General features: G+C 45.1%; 1 protein-coding gene across 1 annotated transcript; it reads right to left on the bottom strand.

The window, feature by feature from the left end:
• SCN1B (sodium voltage-gated channel beta subunit 1) lies at positions 1-26,061 on the bottom strand. The gene is made up of 6 exons (XM_042440706.1): positions 25,308-26,061; positions 8,237-8,403; positions 5,649-5,892; positions 3,923-4,064; positions 2,640-2,750; positions 1-1,139 (listed from the first exon to the last, which is right to left on the bottom strand). The coding sequence occupies exons 1-5, from the start codon at positions 25,354-25,356 to the stop codon at positions 2,684-2,686; spliced, it is 669 nt and encodes a 222-aa protein (XP_042296640.1). The 5' UTR covers positions 25,357-26,061; the 3' UTR covers positions 1-1,139; positions 2,640-2,683.

Here is a 26,061-nt window from a genome sequence, read left to right on the forward strand (position 1 = left end):
TGAAATTCAATCATCTTTATTTATGAACAAACCCTAGTCTATTGTGAAGGCAGCTGATCCCTGGTGGACCAACCCCGGGGGTCTGAGGAGAGGGGAGAGCACAGTATTCTCCAAAGAGCCAAAACGGCCTGACAAGGTGGTACTGGATCCAGAAAGGAAAAATTTGGGGAGGAGAAAGGCATGAAATTAATTTGTACCAAACCAAGGTCAAAATCAGGAGCAAATTCCGACATGATGCTATGAAGGGCAGAACAATGATGAATGTCAGGGACATGGAGTGAAAAGAGCAACATCTGGATCCAAGTGCCTGCTTCCCCTCCAATCAGATATATACTCTGCAGTGTCTTCCCTTTCACCAGAGGTCTTGAACAAACCTTCCATCAGGGTGACAGCATAAAATCTTGCTGGGATAGGCCTCAAGAATATCAGAGTTCATGTCTATGGTCAGTGCTAAATATTTCATCATCAAAGGTGTTCCTTCATGACAACACAGAGTCTGCATCTTACTGTCCCTTCTGGTGGCCAGGCCTTAGGCAATGGCCATCTTGAACACCTTTCTCCACTCCAATCCACTGCTGGCTGTGGTCACACTGGGAGGTCACAGTAGAAGTCTAAGTCATGGCATGTAGAGGAGAAGGAAGGGGAGATAAGTCCAACTGCAGGGGCCTCCTCTCCTCAGACCCGTTGAAAGTGCTGGTAGCGAAGTAACCAAAAAGAACTAGAAGCGCAAGAAATGTGCAAAAAATCAGAAAGCGCAAGTGCAATTGCCTGTAAATTAAGAAGGCCTCAGGCTGGCATGTGGGGCCACAAGGGGGGCAGGGGGAGGGCCCCAAGCTTTTGCGATGCATGCCGCTTTCCAATCATGCATTGTGGCACGGGCAATCCCCCCTCACTGAATTGCCCGTGCCCCCCCTACCTGAACAAACCACTCTTCCCCTTTTGAAACACAGGTGTCTATCCCAGAGTGCCTGGGTCAAATACAGAGCTCTGTTATTAAAAATAGCATGCTTTGTTAAGGAAAAAAGGCCATGCAGTGCGGGGAGGGGTTGTTTGGCTCCAGCTCAGCTCTTCTCAGGGGCTGCCGATGCCTCTGCTGAGTCACACTCTCCCTCTCCTCCGCTCCTTTTCAAGCCTCATCCCTGGAAGAATAGTAATGAAGGCAGCATTAGATCACCATCACCACATCGCAATAACCTAGCACCAGGCCCACGCTATCTTCTGCCTCAGAAATCATTGAGTCTGATCCAGTCCAACCCCCTGCCATGCAGTAATACACAATCAAAGCACCCTTGACAAATGACCATCCAGCCTCTGTTTAAAAACCTCCAAAGAAGGAGAACTAGGGCATGTGTTCCACTGTCAAACAGCTCTTTCTGTCAGGAGGTTCTTCCCAACATTGAGGTGGCATCTCTTTTCCTGTAGCTTGCATCCATTGTTCCATGTCCTATTCTCAGGAGCTGCAGAAAACAAGCTTGCTCCATCCTCAATGTGACACCCCTTCAAATATTTAAACAGGGCTACCATTTCACCTTCTCTTCTCCAGGCTAAACATAGCAGCTCCCTAAGTCGCTCCTCATAGGGTATGATTTCCAGACCATTCTTCAGTCATCACTGAGCACCTCACAAAGTCCATGCGCCATCCCAGGGGCATCCGTCAGCCCTAGAACCTGCTTGACCTCCCCTTCCTTGCAGTCACTGCCTCCACATCTGCTCCTTCTGAGAGACCAGTAAGAGGAAATAAAAGGGCCCTGCTCCCACTATGTTTAAATCCAGATCGTGATCCGGGTTAAACAGGCATGGTTCCCACTGAATCCAATTTCAGAAATTGATTTAGAAAGGGGGGCTATGCTTTTTGCTCATTTAACCCACATCAAAAAGACGCTGGGGAAAACGAACATTGTTACTTACCCGTGATACGTTCATTTCCAGCAGACGTGAGTCCTAACATCCTGTATTCTGGGTGCCATTGGGGCCAGAGATGGGAAGGAAGGGGGAGACCAAGAGTTTATGCCCCCATCTGCCCTCCTGGCAGAGTCCCAAACCTTTTGTAGGCATAGTGCCTGCAATGGCAATGGCAGAGGCCTCCTGGCAAAAAGACGCTGGGGAAATGGGGTGTTTTTTGGGCTGAATTGATTTATTTAGAAATTCAGTCCAAGTGGGAACCAGGCGGATTCAAATCAGAACCAGCTGCTGCAGTTCATAGTGATCTGGCTGAAATTATCTCTCCTTCCAGCTCACAATCACTGCTTCCCCCTTCTAACAAGAATCATTCTGGCTGGAAATGCTGCAAGTTTTGGTCCAACACATCTGGAGTGTACCAAGTTAGAAATGCTCATCTATATGGTGGTCTTTCTCTGCATCTCCAACACTCTCTTCCTCAAAAAAGACATCTTACATCCATCCCTATGCATCCCCCAGAGCAACAAAGTTGGAATGCATATAACTGAATTGACTTACACTTGTTCCCTTTGTTAACCCACTTGCCTATTTCAAATTTTGATCCTCAGTCTTGTTCCCAGCTCCCAACCTTCTAAATATTAACTGGAAACCCTGTGGGGCAGGGGGATAATTTCTGCTTGTGTTATATCTGCAAATAATAATAATAATAATAATAATAATAATAATAATAATAATAATACCTGTCAACCAGGAATCTCTGCGCCTGCCGACAGCCCTGTATGGGCTATTCAGCTACCTGCACCCCTGTACAGTTTTCTTTACTTTCTGATGTGATGGCCAAATACTCAGAGCTGTGGGCAAAGAGAAAAATGGAAATGTGTGACAAAAGGGATCTGACCAAACCAGCCCCAACCCTAAGGCAATGCACCTTCAGGTATTCTAACCCCTGACTATGGCCTTTATGTCCCATCTCTCAATAAATTTTAATATCATCGGTCCAAGACATTGCATAATCTAGTTTGAGACCAGTTTAATTGCCCTGGCTCAGTGCTTGGGAATCTGGGAATTGTAGTTTGTTCTGGTACCAAAACTCTCTGAAACAGTCAGTTCCCAGGATTCCCTAGCATTGAGCCATGGCAGTTAAAGCAGTATCAAACTGGATTGTTTCTGCAGCGTGTTTTGTACCACTGTTGAAAATGTTAATGAGTTACAGTTAATTAATTATTTTTTTAAGAAATTGTTTCTAAACTCTGTCTCTAACTACGTTTTCCATTCCTGCATAGTCAATGCCATCATCAGGCATTCTTGCACAGATGCTGGGACCAATGTGTCCAAGGGGATCTCACTATTATTGCTAGTCTTGGGGGCCGGTATAAAACTTCAATGGTTGGACATGGGAGCTGTTTGCTATTTTATTTTACTCATAACACACTGAACAGAGTGCTCTCTGAGTCACAAGTGGGCAGATTTGGCATAATCAGGGGCCATCTCACCATGTCTTTTGAAACACACTGTACAGGCAATAGCGCATACTTTGTTTCAGAAGAAAAACGTATTTCTCAGAGGTTCTGAAGAACACAATTCTCTCCTAAAACAAAACATGTATTCCATGTGCATCTTGTTTTAGTTTTTAAAGAGTGTTTTGAAGTTTGTTTGTTTTTAATTAATTCAATGGTGCCAAAATTTAGCAACATACTGCTACATTTGTAGTATGGAACAACAGTGGCCAAAATGACTGGATAGTGCCCGTGTAACTTGCAGTCCATATATTGCTCACACCTCTCTGGGGGCATTCTGGGAATTTAAAATGGCAGGCGGCTTACAATCACTCAGGAGAGCCTGCACTGCTGCCACCTGTATCATATAAACCTGTTGGATGTGGCAGGTCCACAGATGTAGGCCAGGGGGGCACTTTGCTGTTAAGGAGAAATCTCTGCTCCCTTCTCCTCCCTTCTGATCCATTTTGTGGCTTCTGCTCCCTGAACTGACACCCCACTGGCCTCCTCTTGGCCCCACTTCTTACGCATTCTCTTGCGCAGCTGCCTCTGTTGCAGCAGCAATCTTCTTGTAGCAGTAGATCATCTCTGCCACCAGCCAGATGGTCAGGACTACGATGAGAACGTACATCATGATCTCAGACACGATGGATGCCGTGTCCCGGTTTGCTAGGAAAGGAAAGACAGGAATGGGGATGTGAAGCACAAAAACACATAGTCACTTCTCAGCTGCATTTCCTCTGTCCTCCTGTTTACAGGAAAGACACCAGATTTTATGAATTCTGTGCACATATGGAAACTGGTTCTTTTTTGCAGCATCAGCCATCATGCAACATGCTTGCAGATAGTAGTCAGAAGGCCCATACAGACAGGCCAAAATAAAGCTGCTTTGGGTCACTTGGGAGGTATGGCTTTGGCACGACTTCCAGCCTCTTAGGATACATGCATCGTTTAAACAGCATATCTCCCAAGTGGTCCGAAGCAGCTTTATTTTGGCCTGTCTGTGTGGGCCCAAAGAGTGTCCTGAATCCTCATCCCCACCAGATAACAATTGGCTTACAATGAATAACCAACTATTATTATTATTATTATTATTATTATTATTATTATTATTAATCCTGTTCTTTTCCCAGAACTGGGACTCAGTAAAAAAAAAATACCATTAAAAACATAGTAAAGAGGTACATTAAAAAAGAATTAAATTAAATTGGAATTAAATTAGTACAGTGTTAAAATTGATACCAATGGCCCAGTACATACCGGCCTTTCAGGTGCCCTCGTCACATACAAGGGTTGCCTGGGGGGTGGAGCACCCACACGTCCTGCAACTCTTGCACGTGACGAAGGTGCAACAATGGTGGCGCCCTGTTTACATGGGCACCGCCATTGTTGCATAAGTGCCACACGGCATCCACATGGTGCTGCGCGGCATTTATTTAACGAGTGCACCAGTGGTGCACTTGTTACGTTGCCACCGTGGCCTCAAAAGAACCCGCTTTTTGAGGGTTCTTTTTTCGCCAGTGGGAAGCCTCACCATTTGGCAGCTGTGGCTTCCCTCCGATGGAAAAACAGGCGCCGGCAGGCTGCCCTTTTGGGGCAATCTGTACCATGCCAACTAAAGAATAAATTGCATTTTAAAAGATAACACTTTTTAAAAAAACACTTTAAAATGAAACAGTATCCCAGGCTGTTTACAACCATTCTGTTTTAAAAGCCTGTCTAAACAGGTAGGGCTTAGCCTGCTGGTGGAAGGCCAACAGGAGGAAGCCAGGCGCTCTCTTGTGTCCCCACCAACTGTGCTTGTGACGGTGGTAGGATGGAGAGAAGGGCCTCTCCAGAGGATCTCAGGGCCTGGGCCACTTCATATAAGGAGATATGGTCTGCCAAATAGCCTGGACAAATTGACAGATTTACAGAAATTATGCCAATTTGTTAGCTTTTGAGAGACCACCATGGATAACAAGATGCTGGATGATACAGACTAGAGGTGGGAATCATAAAGCTTCCAGATGTTGTTGGATTGCAAGTCCCAGGAACCCTAGCCAGCATAGCCAATAGCAAGGAATGTGGGGAGTTGAAATCCAATCATATGCGGAGGGCCATATGATTGCCACTCCTAAAATAAACCCTTGGTGTCATCCAGCATGTTTTAAATCCGTCTGCAACCTGCGAAGCATCTTCTCCTCCCACATGCCTGCCTTCCCATTCCAGCTCTTTCATTCACAGCTCCACTGTTATCGCACTTGCACTTACCTTTGTCTACGACGTCCACGTGGATGGTCTTATTGACCATTACATTGTGTGTGAAATCATTTGCAAAAAGAAGTGTGCGATTGACACTGCAGATATACTCGCCCGCTTGCTCATAGGTGACATTAAGTAGCAGAATGGAAAGCTCCTGCAAGTCTGCAATGTCCTTGGTGCCCTCCCAGGACACCAGCTCTTCAAAGCGGGGGTCCAACACTCTGAGTTTAGTGTCAACATCATAATGAAGGATCTGGAGCAGAGACAGAGCGGCTCAGATTGAAATTAGGGCTAGAAGATGCAGGCCTAAAACATTTGTTCGTCCCAGATCAAGTAGACCCAATGAATCAATATAAATTTGGTAGGTCAGCAGATAAGTTCCATTGATTCATTGGGTCTAACTATAACAACTGGGCTTAAGCCACATCCTCCTACCACCTGGACCCACTTCCACCACATACAACCATAATAGTTTTATTTTAACATTTAATCAGCAAAGGTAAATTTTGCCTCCTATAGGAAAGGAGGCAAAATTAAATTTAGAAGTACAGTTTAGGCATCCAAAGAAAAAGGATAAAGTTACCAAGGAAATGAGAACACAGCCAATAGAAGAGTTTGAGGTGTGAACAGTTTTAAATGTCTTGCTCTCTGAAATGAATTTGGGCACTGACGGAAATTTTCATTGAGGACAGAATGATTTCTTTATTACATCTATATTCCACCTCTTCTGCAAATGAGCTCAAGGCAATGTATATGATTCTCTGCTTCTTCACTCTATCCTCCTAACAACCCTGTGGGGTGGGCTAGGCTATGGGGAAAGGAGCATTATGGAAACACCTAGTGAGAGTCAAGTTTCAATGGGGCCCTGTCATCTTCCAGGTTGCAACACTCTAACCTCTAAAAGTCCCCCAGTCTAGTGCTACTTGAAATGGTGGTCCCTGGACCAGTGACAGTCTCCCCATCCTTATTTGCCCCATCCTGCCCACTCTATAGATGTTTCAGTTTGTCTCTCCTATCTCCCTCTGCCTCTCTCTTTCAGAGACCTAGGCATAGAGGTGCTTCTCAAATGGTTAATCATTGATGCAGTTAGCAAAAATAGCCCAAGGAACAGCTCTCCAGAACACACAGTACCTGGGAACTTGCAAACTGCAAGGCCATATTAAAAGGAATAGAAGAAGCACAGTTCATACTCGGTGCTGTGAGAATAGGAAACTTGTTTTGTCCAGGGATGGCTGTAATTGTAAAAATACAGTTTGCTGCATATCCAGCTTCAGAAGCTCATTTATTAGTTAGTTCAGAGATGAGTAACGCCCAAACTAGTTTCCTGAAGCCCTGTGTGAGCACCTTTTTATTCAGAACCAGGGGTCAGTTTTATTCAAAACCAGGGGTGTTAATATTGGGGCCAAGGTAACCTCACTGGCAGCCCTGCAACCCCAATCCGTCGTTTTTCCAGGCCAAAGAGAAGTGGCAAAATTTGTGGATACCAAAATCTATGAATGCTCAAGGTGCATTAAATACAGTGGTGTAATGAAATTGTGTCCCTTAAGTAGATTTGCTTTTTGGCATTTATATTTTTCTAGAATATTTTCAAGCCATGGATGGTTGAATCTGTGCATATGGAGGGCTGACTGTACAAATCATTAATTTGACCATTTCCTGCCCTCAGGTTTACAATCTAAATAAGAAAGGATGCAAAAGTAAAATGAGATGGCTGTGAGGGAGGAGATTAAGCTCAGCAGATACTGGCTGCTCTTTTCTCCCTCAGAATCCAGAGCAATGGCAGTTGGAATATGGAGGGAAGGCCTTTCATCAGCTGTTGGGCCAAAACATGATGGGGCTCTAGCTGCTGGTTCAGTAACTTATGTATGTATGTGTGGATGTGTCCACCTATAACATATTATTGTGAACTATCCTTGTTTTAATGCTATGTGGGTATTGTGTGGTTTTTTTTCTTTACAAAAGTGCTATTCACTTGGAAACCTAAGGCTGGAACTCTTACACTAGAGAAACTACTGGTATACCAGCCTAAGACATTGCATAACATAATATCCAATACAGTCGCCCCTCCTTTCTAACGGACTTGAGATCTGCGTTCTTGCTTATACATGGAGGGGCAACCTCCATTCACCCCAATGGGGTGCGCGCTCATGGGGGCATGCCCCATTTAAGCCTATGGGGCTTGAATACATGCAAGTCTCTGTTTTTGTAGGGGGGTCCGGAACGGATCTCCTGCTGAAACGGAGGGTTAACTGTACTTCTTTGCACAACATCTTTTCACTGGATGCAGAACTGATGCCAAGTAGTTCTGATCCCTGACCCCTTCAGCCATTGATTGAGTGCAGGGGTGCAACCCACCACCTTCTAGTTGTTCACCCCTCTCTTAGGGAGAAGAATGGTCAGAAGGCACAAAGTAGTAGTAGGCTGCTGCTACTACTGCCACCCCACAGTATCTGATGCCTGAGGTAGACACCTCACACTGCCTAAAGGTAGAGCCAGTCCTACCTGAGTCTCCAAAAAAAGAAAAGCCACTAGCCCCCACCCCACTGCCCCTGGCCTTTGCACACCACTGTTTGCTTCTCCTTTACCACACCACGCACATGGACAAACTCTTCTGTCCCCTTCTCCTTGAAGAACCAGTCAGTGAAGGCCTCAGCCTCTGTCTCGCTGCGCTTCTTACATGAGATGCACCGAATCCTGAAAGTCTCACCAGCCACAGCCTCGGTTTCCGACTCGACCTCCACACAGCCGCTGTGGCACAATGTCACTGGGAAGAGAAAGAAAGAGGGACGTTATATGAGAGACACCAACAACTCCTTCTTTATCCAGCTTCTGCTCTGTCAGCCCATCGCCTCTCTAACTGAGGTGGCTATCTTCTCTTTTCCTTGTCTTGCTAGGAGGCAAAGACCTCTCATTAAACAAGCATTCAACATTTAATTGGTGGGGGTTGAAGGATGTGCAACAAGTGCACTGTTTCATAATATTTCAAATTAATGTTTTAATTGAATTCTTGTTTCATCTTTTTAATAGGTTTGTACAGTGAAAGCTGAGCAGTGAAGAAAGCGGATAGAAAGGCAATCAGTTCATTTAAAATGTGGTAAAGGGAGGAGAGTTCTGTTGATATCTTGTACTGTCTAAAAGACAAATAAATAGCGCTAAAGCAAATCAAAGAAAGCAAGCGTGGTTTAGTGATTTGAGCATTAGATTATGAGTCCAGAGACCAGGATTCAAATCCCCACTCGGCCATAGAAACCCACTGTACCTTAGGTACATCACACACTCTCAGCCTCAGAGAAAGGCAAAGGCAAACCCTTTTTGAACAAATCTTGCCAAGAAAACCCTGTGATAGGTTCACTTTAGAGTCGCCATAAGTGGAAAGAAATTTAAAAGGCACACAACAACAGCAAAGCTGTTGACCTAAGGATAATTTGCTTGGAAGGCAGAATATAAACCGAAATAACTAACTAACCAACCAGGCTACTATAAGTTGCAAACAAAACGAGGGCAGATTTTTAGTGCAATCCAGCAGGGCAGTTCTCATGCATTGACAGCAGAGGGTGCAGCTGACTCTGGAGCAGAGTTTACAGAAGCTATCAGGGTAAAGGATGACAAACCAGAAGAATGTATTTATTTTTCCTATGTCTTGGAAAAGTTATTTTTGGACTACAACAAGTCCCATAAACCCCCCAGTGTCCAAGCAAAGCCAAAAAGTAACTTACCCAAGCTCTGATTTATTCTCTCCATAGAAACCTTTAGTAAAAGGTGACAGATAGCCATTACGTACATGAACTAGAGCATCTATAAATCTATCGAAACCTGCATCCACATTGCAGAGTTAATGCAGTTTGACACCACTATAACTGCTCTTGCTCATTGCTATGGAATTCTGGGATTTGTAGTTTGGTAAGATATTTAGCCTTCTCTGTCAGAGAGGTCTAGTGCCATAACGAACCAAATCCCAGGATTCCACAGGATGGAGCCATGACAGTTAAAGCAGTATCAAACTGCTTTAATTCCACAGTGTGGCAGCAGCTGAAAACATTTGCATCACACCTTTCCTCCACAGGGTTTAAGACAGCATATATATTTCCTTCTCCTCTACCCCTTTTATTCTCACAGCAGCCCTTTACGATAAGTAAGATGACAAAGAGAGTGCTTCCAGGTTGCAACTGTGCAACTGCCCCCCCTTCATAGACAATTGGAGGAAGTCCAGATGACACTGTCTTCCATTTCTAGCCTTCTCATGTTACCCCACTATTTCTTCTGTCTTTTTCTTGTTAGGAAAAACAATCCATTCAGGTAAACATAGACTAGGTTCACATTACCTTCTCACTGGGGCCATTCAGAGCCCTGCATCTGGAAGCCTCAAGAGAATGGTTGTTTCACAGTCATTCAGGGAGCTTCACGATTGAGCATAAATTTGAACCAGGGTCTTTCCCTAATCCTAATCTGGCACCCAATAAACCAGGGATGGGGATTGTGTGGTCCATCAGTTTGCAATTCTCACCACTGGGATTGCTAGCTAGAGCTGATGGGAATCGCAATCATGCAACATATGGAGAGTCACATGTTCCATACCCCTTGTCTAAACCTGACACCACAAGTCTTAGGTTGCTATCCCAACATAGCCTTATAGTGGTCTAAACACCGTAACGCAAGCAGCTGCACTTTCTCAGAGGTTACATAAGGCTAGTATCTTATTCAGAATTGCACAAGGTCTGTTACAACACTGTAAACCACTGTGCAACTGGTACTGTCTAGGAGGTTCCACAAGTGCAGTCCTCGACACTGGATGGGCAAGTGGATTATTTGCTATGCAATGGAAGAATGCAGTCATACTACTCATGACATGGTTGGTTGCAGTGGTGCAGCCCAATAGGTCCAGCACAACTATGCTGGTGCACTTTTATGCTACAGAAAGAGTGAACAGGATCTTGGCCTCATAATCACTGTGTGCCTTCAGGTCATTTCTGACTTATGCCAACCCTATCATGGGGTTTTCATGGCAAGATTTGTTCAGAGAGGGGTTTTGCCTTCCTCTGAGGCTGAGAGAGTATGACTTGCCCAAAGTCACTCAGTCATTTTCAATGACTAACTAGGATTTGAACCCTTGTCTCCAGGGTCATAGTCCAGCAATCAAACCACTACACTGCACTGGCTCTCTTGCATTAAAGTGCAGTCCTATGAAATTCAACAGGGCTTCAGCAAGAAGAGCAAGGGAGACTAGAAAAAGGGAAAGCGGTCACTCATTCCCAATTTATTGGTTCATCTTTCCCCGGATCTTCCTCCAAGAAGGAATAGGCTCATAGTTCAAGACTTCCCCTCTCATCTTCCCACAAAGTGTCAGAATACTGATAACAACTGTGCTGCAGAGCTAGGTTCTCTGTCTGAGTCCAGCCTAATGCAACCGCAAAAGACATTGCCAGCTCTTACCATTTCTTGTTCATCCTGCCATGACCCTAGGCTTGGAGCTTAGCCTATACTTGGCTAGAAGAGAGACCCAAAGGCAGAGCAGCATTCCCAGAATGCCTAGAGAGGGATGGAAAAGTGCCCAGTGGGGCAGCAGGCATGGGAGAAGGAACAAGAACAGAGTACTGAGAATGGGCTGGAGCATTCTAGTATCCCAGTGTAAGTAATAAGAAGTAAGGAAAGGAAAGAGAGGGAGAGGAAAGAAAGAGGAAGGGAAATTAGAACTCATAACCAGCACAATTCATAGTGCTGGTTATCACCTATAAAGCCCTATATAACTGAGATTTAGGTTACCTGAAGGCTATCATGTTTTAGGGTCTTCTAGGAGCCCCTCATCTCTGTTCCACCATCCCCACTGGTACATCTGGGCCGTGTCCCTATTATGATTTAAAGCAAATTGCTGTTGGGCTTATATGAACGTTGTTCCCATTTGAAACTGGTTCCAATCCTACTGTGATCAGTTTCAATCACGATGAAGCAAGGCAAACACAAAAAACCTACTCTTTGCTGACACTAGTTCTTTTGAAAAGAATTGATTCCGAAGCGTGTTCAACTAGTGAGAACGATGGATCTGAATCGCATAATTCTGGAGGGGAGAGACTAATGGCAGAGGGGTGTTTACCATCCCTCCTCAGTTCTTGGTAGATCCATCCCCCCCCCCCAGTGCTGCCTTTGTGCTTGTGGTGTGACCTATGGGCACATGATTTAAAAATCTGGGGATGCTGCTTACGTCACTGATGATGCACAGATATTTGACATGCATTTTGAAGCAGTGGAAACTAGTGGGGACAACAGTGCCAAAAAAAAGAAGCAATTACAAGGGAATAATTAAAAGATCCGCTTTCACAGTGGGAACGATGGACCTTTTGGAATCGATTTACCAACACAGAGCGAAGGCGAATTGCAAATCAGTTCAAATGTAAGTGGGAATGAGCCCTAAAACGGTCTTTCTAGAAACATTAGACTGGCACCTCTTAACTCCTTTTAATTTTATTATTAGTTTAGTTATATTTTTAATTTTCGTATGAGGTACTTTTAAAAAAACAAACTACAGCATATCTGTTTTAATTTGTCAGGTACCATGAGTCCCAGACTAGGAAAAGGGCAAGATGTAAATAAATATTGTAATAATGGAACAGAGCTCTCAGATGAAAATAAGAGAATGGTAGCCCTTCGTAGACACTGCTGCCTGAAGCAATTGCTTCCTGGTAAGGGCCAGATGGGAGGCAACCTGCCAGCAAAGCATGTAGTATTAAGTGCAGCACTGCTGTCATTACTGCTTGCAGCTGGCTGCAAGCCCACATGAGGAAGCATGGGGGAACCAAAGGACATTTTGCTGGAAAGGGGGTGAAAATGAAGAGAACAACTGAATGCAATGAGAAAAGGAATCATACTTTATGACGATCTTAACACATTGATGCCCTAGTGGTCTCTCAATAGCTTTCATCCCTGGGCCAGGGGTTCATATCTCCTATATTCCAAATTAATTCAGCCAGAATCAAAACATGTGTACCAGCACCTTAACCTCAGCATTATACACACCTTTGCTTAATACAAAGCTGAACCACAAATGTTAACATTAATAAACCACAAAGGACAGTTTTGTCTCCCCGTTTGAGGAGGCCCTAGGCAAAGTGTCCTCTAGATGGCATCCTATACCGTTAGAGCAGAGCTACTCAAAGCGGAGGTCCATAAGCCATTGGCTGCAGGTCCACCCAGTTTCCAGGAAAGAAACAGTTGTAGACAATGGGCACAAAAGTGGCACTAGTCCAATGCTAATGTCCCTGGCACATTAGCAAAACGTTTCCAGTCCCGCATATCAGATAGTATGAGAGGTACTGCATTAGGATGCTGGCAGGCTTACCTGGATGCACTGGCAGAGCTCCAAGTGGCACTGGACACTTCTGTCTAATCTTCCTTTTAATTTCCCACAAAGCCCCACTGCCCTGCTAAAGCCTGGGGGATTGTGAAAAACTAAGCATGCTAGACCCAGCACTGCACTGTCTTTCACACACCAAGCCAGAGAAGAAAAACTACAGTCGGCCCTCTGTATTCATTGATTTTTTTTTATCCACAGATTCAAGGAGCCACGACTTGAAAATAAATAAATTCCAAAAGCAAACCTTGATTTTCCTGTTTCATATAAGCGACACCATTTTACTATGCCATTGTTTTAATGGGACTTGAGCATCCATGGATTTTGGTATCCACGGTGGGTCCTGGAACCAAACCCCTGCAGATACCAATGCCCCACTGCATTTAGAGGAAAGGCGAACAAGGATAAGCAACAGGTAGTGGAAACTCCTAAAATCATTAACGTTGGCCAGCACCAAAGATCAATAAAGTTGTTATCTGGGGTGCCCTTGTCTAGTTTGAATTTATGTGGGTCTTCCATGGTCATTATTTTTGTTTTCTTTATGTTCAGCAGCAAACCTGTCTTTGCACTTTCTTCCTTGACCTTCCTCAGTAACTATTCTAAGTACATTTTATTTGCTACTCAGAAACATTGTGTCGTCTGCATATTGTTGATGTTCCTTCCTCCTATTTTCACTCCTCTTCCTTCTAAATCTAATCCTGCTCTTCTTATGATGTTTTTTGCGTACAAGTTGGATCAGTATGATGATAAAATGCAGCCATGCCTCACCTCCTTGCCAACTGGGAACCATTCTGTTTCTCCATATTCTGCTCTAACAGTGGTGTCTTGTCCTGAACTATCAGGTGTATTGGCCATTCATATTGCTTTTTGAGAGCATTCATAGGTTTTCATGATTGATGCAGACTTTGCTAGAGTCTATAAAGCACATGCTGAGTTTCTTTTGGAATTCTTTGGTGCACTCCATTAGCCATTATATATTTGAGATGTGGTCCCTAGTGCCTCTACCTTTCCTGAACCCTGCTTGCAGCTCTGGTATTTCTCTCTCCATACCTGGTTGGAGTCTGTGTTGCAATACAGTGCGCCCTTGGCTTATGCGGGGATCCATTCTGAACCCCCTTCCATGTATGCCAAATACCGCACATGCTCAAGCCCCATTCAAGTGAATGGGACTTGTGCATGTGGCGGTGTGGCGGCGCAGCAGCACATTCATTCGAATGGGACGCGCTGCCCCTTGTGCCCTGCGTGGCTTTGACCATATGCTCAAAGTCACATATAGCGTGCCCCGTATAACATGGCCACACTGTATTTTATGCATAATTTTGCTTGTGTGGGGAATGAATGCTATGGACCTATAGTTGTCTCCTTTGTATTTATATTACATCTTTCTTCCAATAAGCTCAAGGCAAGCACATGGCTCTCCATCCTCCTCTCTTTATCGTCACAACAGCTCCATGAAATAGGTCTGGCTGAGACAATGCGGCTTGCCCAAGTTCACACAGTGACTTTCATGGCAGTGCTAGCTAACCACTATGCATATGGACATATATCATTGTTTGTTGACAGATTTTAATACTGTTTCATTGTTCAGTTTGTTTTTAGGCAAGTTGTCAGCCTCCTCTATTGATATTTTTGCTAGAAAGAAGGGATAACTAGAAAGGGATACCAATGTAAGACATAAATATATACGTACATTATATTACAAAGGTAATAAATAAATATATAAATAAAATGTCACCTTTGGTCTTTATTATCCTTTTTTCAAAGAGGCCAGCACATCATCTGTGATTGCCTTTGTTGTTTCTAAATTTCACCCCTTGTACAGTAATGGTTGCTCCTACTTCCATACCCAGTCAGTGGTGTACTGGGGATTGGTGTTACTCAGTGTGGGGGGGGAGGCAGATGCCCAAAAGACAGGGATTACGCTCCCCACAGTAGCCACCGCTGCTGGAAGGGGCAGTGCCAGGCCCCCAGAGGTCCATTTGGGCTCTAACGTGACTGCAGCTGATGCCCAAATGGAAGGAACTGTCGTAGCTGTTAGACAAGCATGCAAGGTATGCAATGCCCTTTCTTCCTCCCAGAAGCTCTACCAGGTGTACCACCTCACTGAGTGTCACTCAGTACGGACCGCACTCCCCTGATAATGCTACTGCCCAGTCAAACCCTCCATCAGTGATGGGCAACTATGGTAGGCTAAGGGCCTGCATTAGCCCTCCAGGAGACTTTGGAGGTCCACACACATTCCATACAATATTTTTTTCCTGGACCCAAACCCCTCTAAGATGTGTGGAAAGCATATTTGCCATATTTTTATGCTCCTTGGGCCAGAAGTGAGTGGAGGTAATCCCTTGCTTAGTCTCTGTTTCAAAAAAATTGCCTCCTGGCCTGAACTGACCCATGACGGCAAAACCAAAATGTCCCCCAGGTGCCCTAGAGGCTATTTAAAGACAAAATAACTTCCTGAAACCTTTTTTTGTTCCTAAAAAAATATTGATCCCTGGCACAGGGATTTACCACTACTTGTATTGCAGATTCCTGTGATGGAAGACAAAAAAAATCCATCCCTGCCCTGGGTTTAAAAAGTCCCAACTAGTTCCAGAAATTCACAAGAAAAAGGAGGTACATCATATGGATATTTTAAAAACAACAACACTCATTAACTATAGGAACGCCTCGTACCAAATCCCAAGATTTTTGGCCAATCAGGAAAATCCTTAGGCCATCTTATATGGGGGACTGACAATTTCTTTCCACACATTCCAGGGATCAGTGCAATATCTATGGATATTGGCTATGGCTCTTTCGTTTTTGTTGTTCCTGGAAATTCATGGACTGGCAGTCAGTGGCTCACAGACTGGCACCGGTCTATGGACATCATTTTGAATAGCAAAATGAAGTAAGTAAGAGAGCCAGTGTGGCATAGTGGCTTGCATGTTGGAGACCAGGGTTGAATTCCCAACTCAGCCATTAACCCCACTGGGTGACTCTGAGCGAGCAACATGTTCTAAGCCTCAGGGAAAGGCAACAACAAACATCCTTTGACCAAATCTTGCCAAGAAAACCCCATAATAGGTTTGCATTAGGGTCACCATAAACCACGGCATGAATCCACATAACAACAAACAAAAAGTAAATAAATAAATAAACAAATAAATAAATAAACCATGACATTAGACTAATAGATCCTGGGTCATTCAGTGAGATTTGCTACCAAAGGAAGAATGAAACTCAGAACTCCTCAGTCTTTAATTTGACAATCTAATCATGGCACCACATTGGTTTTCAAACAGAGCTTTCCCAGTGTTTCTATAACCTTTTGCCAACATTAACTTGACATCACTCCAATAGCAAACCTGTAAAAACAGATTAATTTTATTCAGGCACTTCCCAAATCATTGTACAGCTTTTTCATACTGCTGTGTCCCTCATTTCCCAGAATTTCTTCCCCTGTCTACCTTTTCGTCAGACAGTATGTTTTGTTTTGTTGTGTTATTTTTGTTATGTTATGTTATTTAAGAGCTCCAGCTCCAGGGCTGGTTGCAAAACTCTTAATCCCACAAGAGACCTGCCTCCTGGATAGAAAATGTGTAGTTGAAAAAATGTACAATTGGAGAAGTGGGGAGGGGAACAGATGTGCAGTTGGAAAAATGATGTGAATTAAGACACGTTATGCATTGGAGATATGGCACTGGAACGGAAAGTTCTAATAGCGTGAGCATGCAGAAACCCTTGCCGAAGCGTTAAAAGCATCCAAAGATTACTGTAAACCTAGACCAAGTGCTGGGGGGCAGTGCTTGACAGGTACTGCTTTTGACAAGGTAAGTTTGATGATGAAGCAGAAACAGACAGCTTTGTTATTGAACCCAGGCAGAACCATAAATGGATTGCTGCTCTAGAGTAAATACAAAGAAACTACTACCACGACTAAAGGGTGTGATAAAGCACACTGTGTACGCTTCTTGGTTTGCTTATTTGTTTTAATGGAGCTCAGCCCAGCCATGTAAACCCAGTGGTTTACACTTTCTCAGCCTCCAAGGACGGCAATGGTAAACCCCCTGGTAAACATGCCAAGAAAACATTCATCTTAGGGTTGTCATAAGTTGGAAATGACTTAATGGCACACAACAGCATCCAATATGACACATCTACACTGCTTTGGCAACAATAACAAAAAACAAATGCATCTGAGGAAGTAGACTGAAGTCTACGAAAGCTCATTCTGCCTATTTCTTTTTTTCTGTTAGTCTCAAAGGTGCTACAAAATCTCTCTACCCATGTTTGATAATGCATTTTTAAATAACAGTTGCATGTCCATACAAACACCCAGCTGTGGCTTTCAGACACCCGGGGGAGACAAATGGACACATACAATTTAATCAGTCAATTATGTGACTCCCGCGCCTGTTTCAATGCTTTCTGCGGGTTGTAGAAAAGCAAAAATTAAAAAATGATCCCTAAATGTGTATCTTTTGTAATCCCAGTGTTTTAACCCTAGTGTTTTTAAAAACATTTTTCTAACCTTTGATAAGGGTTCTAGGAATTTTTCTTCTCTTTTAATTCAAGTATTTTATGGTAGTTTGGGCAGGATAATAACTATTACTAGGATATTGATCCATCTGCAGATCTGACTTGGCTTCCTCCTTTTTAAAATATATATATATATATATACAGAAGCACAAAAGTAAGGAAGACAGTGTGACTGCTAATGTTTCTTGCATCAGCAATGACAGCCTGCAAGCCTGAAGGACAGGGACTTTGCTGACCGCAGCACACAATGCCCAAGCCGCAGTATCTAAAGCACCACCGCCATCCCTTTTGCAAAGGCTTTAGTGCAGACCAATGAGAGGACCATCCTAGGTGACAACAAGCAAGATATGCAGTTCAGACTGTGACCTCTATTAGCACAAGCTCAAGGGTTTAAGGACAAGGTTCTTAAAGAACCACTCTCCTGGGATGAGTTCAAAATTGTCTCGGGGCAACCATGTTTTTGTGGAGCTTCGGGCCAAGTATAGTACAGGTTATTTATGAGCATTGCTTTCACTACGTTGCTTTCACAACCCTCCTCCCCCATCCTCAGCAATCCCATAGCTTTCCTCTTCCTTCCGGACAAGCCAAAACCACCAGTAAGAAAGAAAAGCATCCACCACTACTACATCACACTGGTTCTAAGGGTGTACCTACAATGCAAAAATAGTTAGCTGCCATGAATCTATACTACAGAAACCTGGGATTTAGAGTTTGGCGAGGCACCAGAGCACTCTGACAGGCTGAATACACTCACCCAACTACAAATCCCAGGATTACACAGGACGGAGCCATGACAGTTAATGTGGTATCAAACGGCTTTATTTCCACAGTCAGGATACATCCTATGATGCTGCTAAAGCATCCCTGATAGTTGGCTGTCTAGCCCATGCTTAAATGCCCCCTATGAAAGAGAAGCCACTGCACTTGCTGATGGCAATGCTCACCACCATCAAGCAGATTTAAATAAGGACGTTCCTGCTAACATATAGCCAAAAGCTGCTTCCCAGAACAAAAGGTTGAACTCAAAACTCAGGATCAACCCAGGATAGGGTTCAAAAGGGACCTCCAACTGTCAGAGTAAGCTCTTGCCTTCCTTACTCAGATGTAACTCACCCCAAGCCATGAATGTCATTGAGTGACCTTGGATCCTTCACCATCTCAAGCTGATCTACCTTGCAGGATGGTTGTCAGTGTAAAATAGGAAGAAACAGAGCCACATATGCTGCTTTCAGCTTATTGGAAGAGATACTGATCATGTCTGATTCATAAAGTTCCCATGTTCAGTTGGGCACAGTTGGTAACTGTGTTTCAGATGGCTATTAAAATGTGATGTGCCCTAAATTTATGGAATAGTAAAGGGTATGCATTGGTATAGAAGCTGAAAACACACAGCTAAATGTAAATTAAAAGCATGCCACTGACTATGTAATTGAATCATTCCTTCCCATTGCATTGTACACATGAAGGCCGGGAGGGAGGCAAAGGAGACTCTGCTCGAGGAATGCAGAATGCTTTGGAAGGATCCTGCATACAATTGTCAAGCTCAGGAGATTTCAAGAGATGGAAAAGTTCTTCCTGAGCTCTGCCATTTGGCCATGACCCCACAAGCAAGTATACAGCGCAGTGAAAGCATTGCAAATTTAATGATCAAGAATGGTCTCACCATTAGTTTTAAGTAGCATCCTAAGGCATACAATCCCCAGATGTACAGCTCCGAGTTGTAGCATAAGCTGAGAGCATGCATTCATATTTTTTAAAAACAAGTATAAACCATTTTAAAATTATTTTTCCTATATAAACATAGACAATTTCATACTGAGGATCACCATCCCCTTGTTATTTCAGTATTCCAGAAAGTGAAAATGTTACCACTGCATAGTAATGGGGAGCATGTAAATGTTTCGTGGACTACAACTAAAGGAATCCACTTGCAGCATGGATAGCATCCATGCTGGTTTGTGGTGTCTAGAAACTCTAGTCCAAAAGTGACACATTTCTAAGTTCTGGTAAAGATAAAGAAACTCCAGCTGTTCAAGGCCATAATTCTGTGATGGCGAACCTATGGCACGTGTGCCAGAGGTGGCACTCAGAGCCCTCTTTGTGGGCACATGTGCCATCGTCCCAGCACAGAGTTTGCCAGAGTTTGTAACTAGAAAGCCATAGGGACAAGTGGGTTTTGGGTTGCAGTTTGGGCACTCGGCCTCAAAAAGGTTCACCATCACTGCATAATTCAATGTATATTATGCTGGGAATGTGTCCCAATGGATTCAGTGAAACTTCTTTAGAAACAGAAACTACAAAATTATCATGGTAGATAGAATCATAGAGTTGGAAGAGACCCCAAGGATCATCCAGTCCAACCCTCTGCCATGCAGGAATACACAGTCAAAGTACTTCTGACAGATGGCCATCCAGCCTCTGTTTAAAAACCTCCAAAGAAGGAGACTCCACCGCAGAGGAAGTGTATTCCATCTGAAATATGGGCATAGTAATACATACCTTTCAGGGCAGTAATTATTAAGATGGCTGAGAAAATACAGGTGAAACACTTTTAAGCCTCTGCACTGACATAATCTTAGTACATTACTAAGAGCAAAGTCATGCTTTCAATGTGGGCCAATGTATAGCTCTGGCACCATAGCTATAAAAGAGATCTTCTAGTTTACAGAAATGCATTCCCAGAAATTATTACAAAGCTTTAAATCAAGGGCAAGGTGGAGAATCAAGCAGCTCAATGATGCCTGAGCACATTTGGTGGCCTTGGGATGCTACTGGGAAAGGTGTGTGGGAATAGAATGGAGCATCATGGAAACAGACATGGCTGGCTGGCCATAGCCCTGAATTTCATAATGTACTACTTTGCTACAGGTCCTACTTGTACACAAGGAATACTTCTCATTTATGTGCATTTTTTGTTTATCGTAGTGTAAACTATGGGGGTGCTTTGTTGTTTTTATGTGCCTTCAAGCTGACTCCAACTTATACAACCCTGTCCTAGGGTTTTCTTTACAAAATTTATTCAGAGGGGGCTTACCATTGCCTTCCTCTGAAGCTGAGACAGTGTGACTTGCCCAAAGTCACCCAGTAGGTTTCCATGGCTGTATTGAGATTTGAGCCCTAGGCCTTCAGATTACTAGGTTGCTGCTACAGTGCAGAATTAATGCAGTTTGACACTGCTGTAACAGTTATGGCTCCATTCTATGAAATCCTGGGATTTGTAGTTTATTGTGAACCCCCAAGATCTCTGACAGAGAAGGCTAAATACCTCACAAAACTCAGAATTCCAAAACATTGAGCGTGGGAAAGCAGTGTCAACCTGCATTAATTCTGCAGTGTAGATGCAGCCTCAGTCCAACATTCAAGCCACTACACCATGCTGATTCTCAACCCAGAGTGCCAAGCAAGGCCTTAAGGCCCTTTTCACACTTTGCATTGTGATGCCACTTTAACTGCCATGGCAACATAGGCTCCTAGGAGGATTTGAAGTTTAGGGAAGGGCATTAAAAATTCTCATCCATAAAGCTCTAGTCTAGTGCTTCACTAAACTCCAAAGCCAGGAATCCATCCAATGCAGCCATGGCAGTTAAAGTAGAATCAGTGCTGTAATTGTAAAAAGGGCTTTTTTGGTACTTGCTTAGCTCTGCTCTGGTGCCATAACAAACTACAGTTCCCAGAATTCCATATCCTTGATTACTGTATTTTATTGTGATTGTAAGCTGCCTTGATCCTATGGGAAGAAGCAGGATATAAATTATTATTATTATTATTATTATTATTATTATTATTATTATTATTTGAGCCATGCTAGTTAAAGCAGTGTCAAACCGTATTATCTCTGCAGTGCGGATGCAACCGTTACACCACACATACACCTTTCCATTTTAGATACAGTGATTGGCATGTCAAAATATACAAGTATTATAAAAATGCATGGGGAGGAAAACTAAACGCTAGATCTCCCTAGCATTTTCCAGAATGTATAGAAAGGACCATCGGTTCGCTTCTATCTAAAACATGTCCATATCCTTAGATTAAGATGATATTATAAACACCAACTTGTTGTAAGTGAGCAAATATCCTCTCCAGATAACCAGCCATGGAAGCATTTGAAAACCGGTAGGAAGTTGGTACATTTGTGTGTGTGTGTGTGTGTGTGTGTGTGTGTGTTTTAGGCCACCCACAAATGTGCAGAGATGTATGAGCTGGCAGAATAGGAGCATCTGGGATGGAGGGAGAGCTTGGCCATTTGCAATGTGGCAATGTGATATAACAGGCTGAGTAGCGGATTCGGATTCAAGAGACCCAAATTTAAATCTGTGGTCAGCCACAAAGGGCCCTGACTGAAGGTCATCGCGAAGGTGAGATGGATGGAGAAATTATGTATACTACCTTAAGCCCCGCAGAGGAAGGATCCCCGGCTGTTAAGGCCTCCCAAGCAACCTCTACCTGGTCCCATGTTCATATGCCTTATGGCAAAAACTGCTTCATTTCAACAAGCCTGGGGCTCTTTTGATTGAAGATTTATATATAAAGCTTTGTGCTGTGTCATATTGTTTATTGGCTTTATCCTGCTGTTTCAATATTCTGGTGGCATCTACTTGATACTTTATATATATTCTTCACCACCCCGCAACCTCTCATCCTTGATGATCCTGCAAGTAAAAAATCAAAGGCATGCGTGGCTGGGAATCAATGAAATATTGTGCCATTGCCTTCCTTGCATGGCTGGTGTGGAAGGTGCCCATTTTTACCCATGTCGCTGGATCTGGGATGTTGAGCAGGAGCGGATCAGGAGTAGGATCTATGTAATACAAGGCTGCTCTTGACTTTGAAAAATCGGGTGTTCGAGGAAATTGACTCATATACACAAAGGCACACACACACTGGGGTTTGGCTCACTGTTCATTACCATAGGCAGAGGAAAATCACCTAAGGATTTCTTGTTCCTTCCCTTCTACGTACTGTTATGTATGAAGTCGGTGGATCCCTTGGGATCAGACTGGAGGATCCCAAGAGAGCTGATGATGCCACAGCTGGAGATGAACAGCCCCAAGCTTTTTTCTTCAAAGACATGGGAAGGAGGCTCAAGTCTACGAAAGCTCTTGCCACCCGCTTCTTTCTTTCCTCCTCTCTCTTGTATACCCACAAATGTGCAAGAATGTGTGAGCTGCCAGATATGGAGTATTTGGGGTTGGGGGAAACAGGCTTTTTGGGTGAGACAATGAGCCTTCTCTGTCAGAGAGCTCTGGGGCCACAATAAACTACAGTTCCCAGGATCCCCTAGCACTGAGCTAAGGTAGTTCAAGCGGTCTCAAAGTGGATTATTTCCGCAGAAGCAGAGAAAGAAGGAAGGTGCAACTCTCTGGAGAAAGTCTTGGAGGATGAGGGGGAACGCACAAGGAAAAGTTGGAGTGCAAGAAGTGAGCACAATCTCACTTCTTCTAATATAATCATGCTGGCCAGGGGTGATGGGTCTTGTAGTACCACACCATCAGGAAGGCCCAGGTCAGCATAGGATGTATGGTTTGGTTAATAGTAAGTTCCCCTCTCTCAGTGAGTTTAGAAGCTGGAGAAATAATCCGGTTTGAGACCGCTTCGACTACTATGGTATGGGATTCTGGGAATTGTAGTTTGTTGCGGCACCAGAGCTCTGATCCCGCAACAAACTACAGCCCCCAGAATCCCATAGCCTTAGCCATGGCTGACAAAGTGGTGTCAAACCGGATGATTTCTCCAGTTTGGATGCAACCAGAGAGCCGACCTTTGACTCCCGTCTCCATTCCTATGAGAAAAACAGCTGGCCGTGTTTGAATCAGGGCTGCCCTTTCCAGGTTATTATGTGAGCAAGTGTGGCCTAGTGGTTGGAGTTGTCAGGCTATGACTCTGGAGACCAGGGTTCGAGTCCTGGCTCGGCCATGAAACCCACTGGGTGACCTTGGGCGAGTCACACTCTCTCAGCCTCAGGGGAAGGCAATGGCAAACCTCCCCACGATACGGTTGCCATAAATTGGAAACAACAAAACTCAGGTTACTAAGCCTACTTAAACTGATGCTAAGTTTGCAGTTGCTGCTGCTAGACAGAGGACCAAGCTTTGCTTGCAATCTTGAATCTAGGGGATCCTCTGAGATTACCGGGTTCGAATCTGGAGAGATCCTGGATAGGTGCAACTGTTTCTTGGGCCCTTTCAGGAGCCTAGAGAAAACCCTGAAATGGATATTAAGGGCCCTAATGGGTCGTGGTTTGAGCATTGCACTCTAGAGTCCAGGGTTCGAATCCCGACCTGGCCATGTAAACCCACTGGATGACCTTGGGTACATTGTACTTTCTCGGCCTCAGGGGACAGCAATGGCAAACCTCCTCTGAATGAATCTTGCCGTTATAGGTTTGCTTTAGGGTCCCCATAAGTCAGAAGTGACTTGAAGGCATGCAACCACAGCAAAGAATGGGTTCCCTGGGACCTAAAAATGCAGTGCAGAGCAGGAGTGAGGCGAGGAGGTTGATACAGACTCTATGGAAACCTACACACTGCACGACTACGTCTACGCCTTCAAGCCACCTGACTTGTGGCAACGCAATACACACAGATATAAAATCCTGGGGCCTTCTATGAGGATCCACATGCAAATTCTGTAGCAGAACAAGCTGAGCCGGAGCTGGGTTTAGAACATTCTGGAATCCACCGTTTGCTTAAGAGAAGCCCTGAGAGCAAGGTGTGGGTTATCTTTTTGGGGAAGGAGGTCCAGGAGCCTCTAAGGTCTGACAAGATCCCCATCGGCAAATTCAGAAGGGGCTCTGTCAGCCAGCCATCTGCACTGTAGAAATAATGCAGTTTGACACCACTTTTGCTCCCATCATGGCTCTGTTCTACAAAAGACTGGGGTCCTATGGCGACCCTATTGTAGGGTTTTCATGGCAGCATCCGTATCCTTGGGAGAGAAGGTGAAAGGCCTTGTGAAACTACAAATCCCAGGATTCCATAGCAAGGAACTCTGGCCCACAAAAGTGATGTCAAGCTGCATTATTCCTGCAGTATAGACGCTGCAGCAAAGTGTCGGGAGTCCCAAGAAGTGGTTGTTCTTATATCACACAACGGTGCTATCCGTCCTCATAAACTGCCATGGCTGCCTCCTGTGGAATCCTGGGATTTGTAGTTTAGGGAAGGCGTTTAGAATCCTCAGCCAGAGAGCTCTGTTGTTGTTGTTGTTGTTGTTGTTGTTGTGTCTTTTCAAGTCCTCAGGCGACCCCATTGTAGGGTTTTTCTTGGCCAGGTTTCTTCAGAGGAGGTGTGCCCTCGCCTCCCCTGAGGCTGAGAGAGTGTGACTCCCCCAAGGTCACCCTCAAGGCTGGGGGATTCTGGGGACTGTGGTTCTATGGGGTGTTGAGACTTCTCTCTCTCAGAGGTTCTGCCGTCCACACTGGGGAAATAACCCGGTTTGGCCCCGCTTTAACTTGTGGTCTGGCTCGAAGCTAGGGAATGCTGGAGGTCGGAGTATGTTAGCCCACAACAGACCCCAACTCCCAGAATTCCACAGCCTGGAGCCAGGGCGGTTAAAGCGGTGCCAAACCGGGTCATTTCACAGATGTCGCGGTCTCGAAGCGGGATTATTTCTGCAGTCCCAGGAGGCCAGGATCCCCATTGCCCTGCTGCTGGGGCTAGGCTTTTCTTTGACAGTCCCCCCACTAAAGAAACCCCCCAAACCCTTCCCACCCCGGGCGCCGCCCAACAAAACCTGCCGCCTGAGGCCGCTGCGCAGAGAGCCCTTTGGGCCAAGGCAGGCTCCCTGGAGCGGGAGGGACTCACCCAAAGCCAGGCCGAGGAGGAGGGCCGAGAGGGGCCTCGGGGCGGCCATGCTGAGATCCGATCCTCTCGGGCGGCAGAGAGAGGCTTCCAAGGCGGGTATTTATAGCTCCGGGGACCGGCCTCGGAATGTCCCCGGCGCCGGATGCAGCTGATGCTCCTGCCGGCCAAGGGGCTGAGGAGGCGGGGGTCCGCGATCCGAGGGGCCCGGGGCCAAGAAGGGGCAGCGAGGGGCCGAGGAGGAGGGCAGGGGGGCGCCCGGAGGAGCCATACACCTCCCTGCGGTCCTCCTCCTTCTCCTCTGCCTCCTCTTCTGCCTCCTTCCTCCTCCCAAGGGCTTCCAAGTTTAATGGCCTGGAGGGAAGGAGGCTGCAGAGATGCCCGGAGGCCCTTCGGCTTCGATCCGGAGTGACTCCGGCGTCAGCATCCTTCTTCCTGGCCTTTCCCAGCCGAATCCGACGAAGAGGAGCAGATCCAGGGAGGACGCCAAAGGAGGGGAGCCACTCTCTGGGGAGATCGGGGGCAGGGAGGGAAGGAGCCCCCCTGGACCCCTGACTCCCTTCCCTTCCCTTCCTTCTCTCTCTCTCTCTCTCTCTCTTCGCCTCCTTCCTCCTTGGCTTCCCCCAAAGCCTCCCCTTCTCTGCCCCAAGGAAGGGCTGGCCGATGGGGCGAGGAAGTGGAGCTGGAGGGGCTCCTTGTTGCCCCGATGCCTCCCCTGCTGCGGCTGCGGAAGAAGAAGAAGAAGAAGGGATGGATC

The sequence above is a fragment of the Sceloporus undulatus genome, chromosome 9 (assembly GCF_019175285.1).
Source record: "Sceloporus undulatus isolate JIND9_A2432 ecotype Alabama chromosome 9, SceUnd_v1.1, whole genome shotgun sequence".
NCBI classification, from domain to species: domain Eukaryota; kingdom Metazoa; phylum Chordata; class Lepidosauria; order Squamata; family Phrynosomatidae; genus Sceloporus; species Sceloporus undulatus.

Excerpts from the sequence above, each read along its gene's own strand:
- SCN1B (XM_042440706.1), bottom strand. The coding sequence starts at position 25,356 with ATGGCCGCCCCGAGGCCCCTCTCGGCCCTCCTCCTCGGCCTGGCTTTG. Across the intron at positions 5,893-8,236 it reads GGACAGAAGAGTTTGTCCAT|ATCCTTCATTATGATGTTGA; the intron begins GTGCGTGGTGTG and ends TCTCTGCTCCAG. Across the intron at positions 2,751-3,922 it reads GCAGCTGCGCAAGAGAATGC|CTCTGAGTATTTGGCCATCA; the intron begins GTAAGAAGTGGG and ends CTTTGCCCACAG.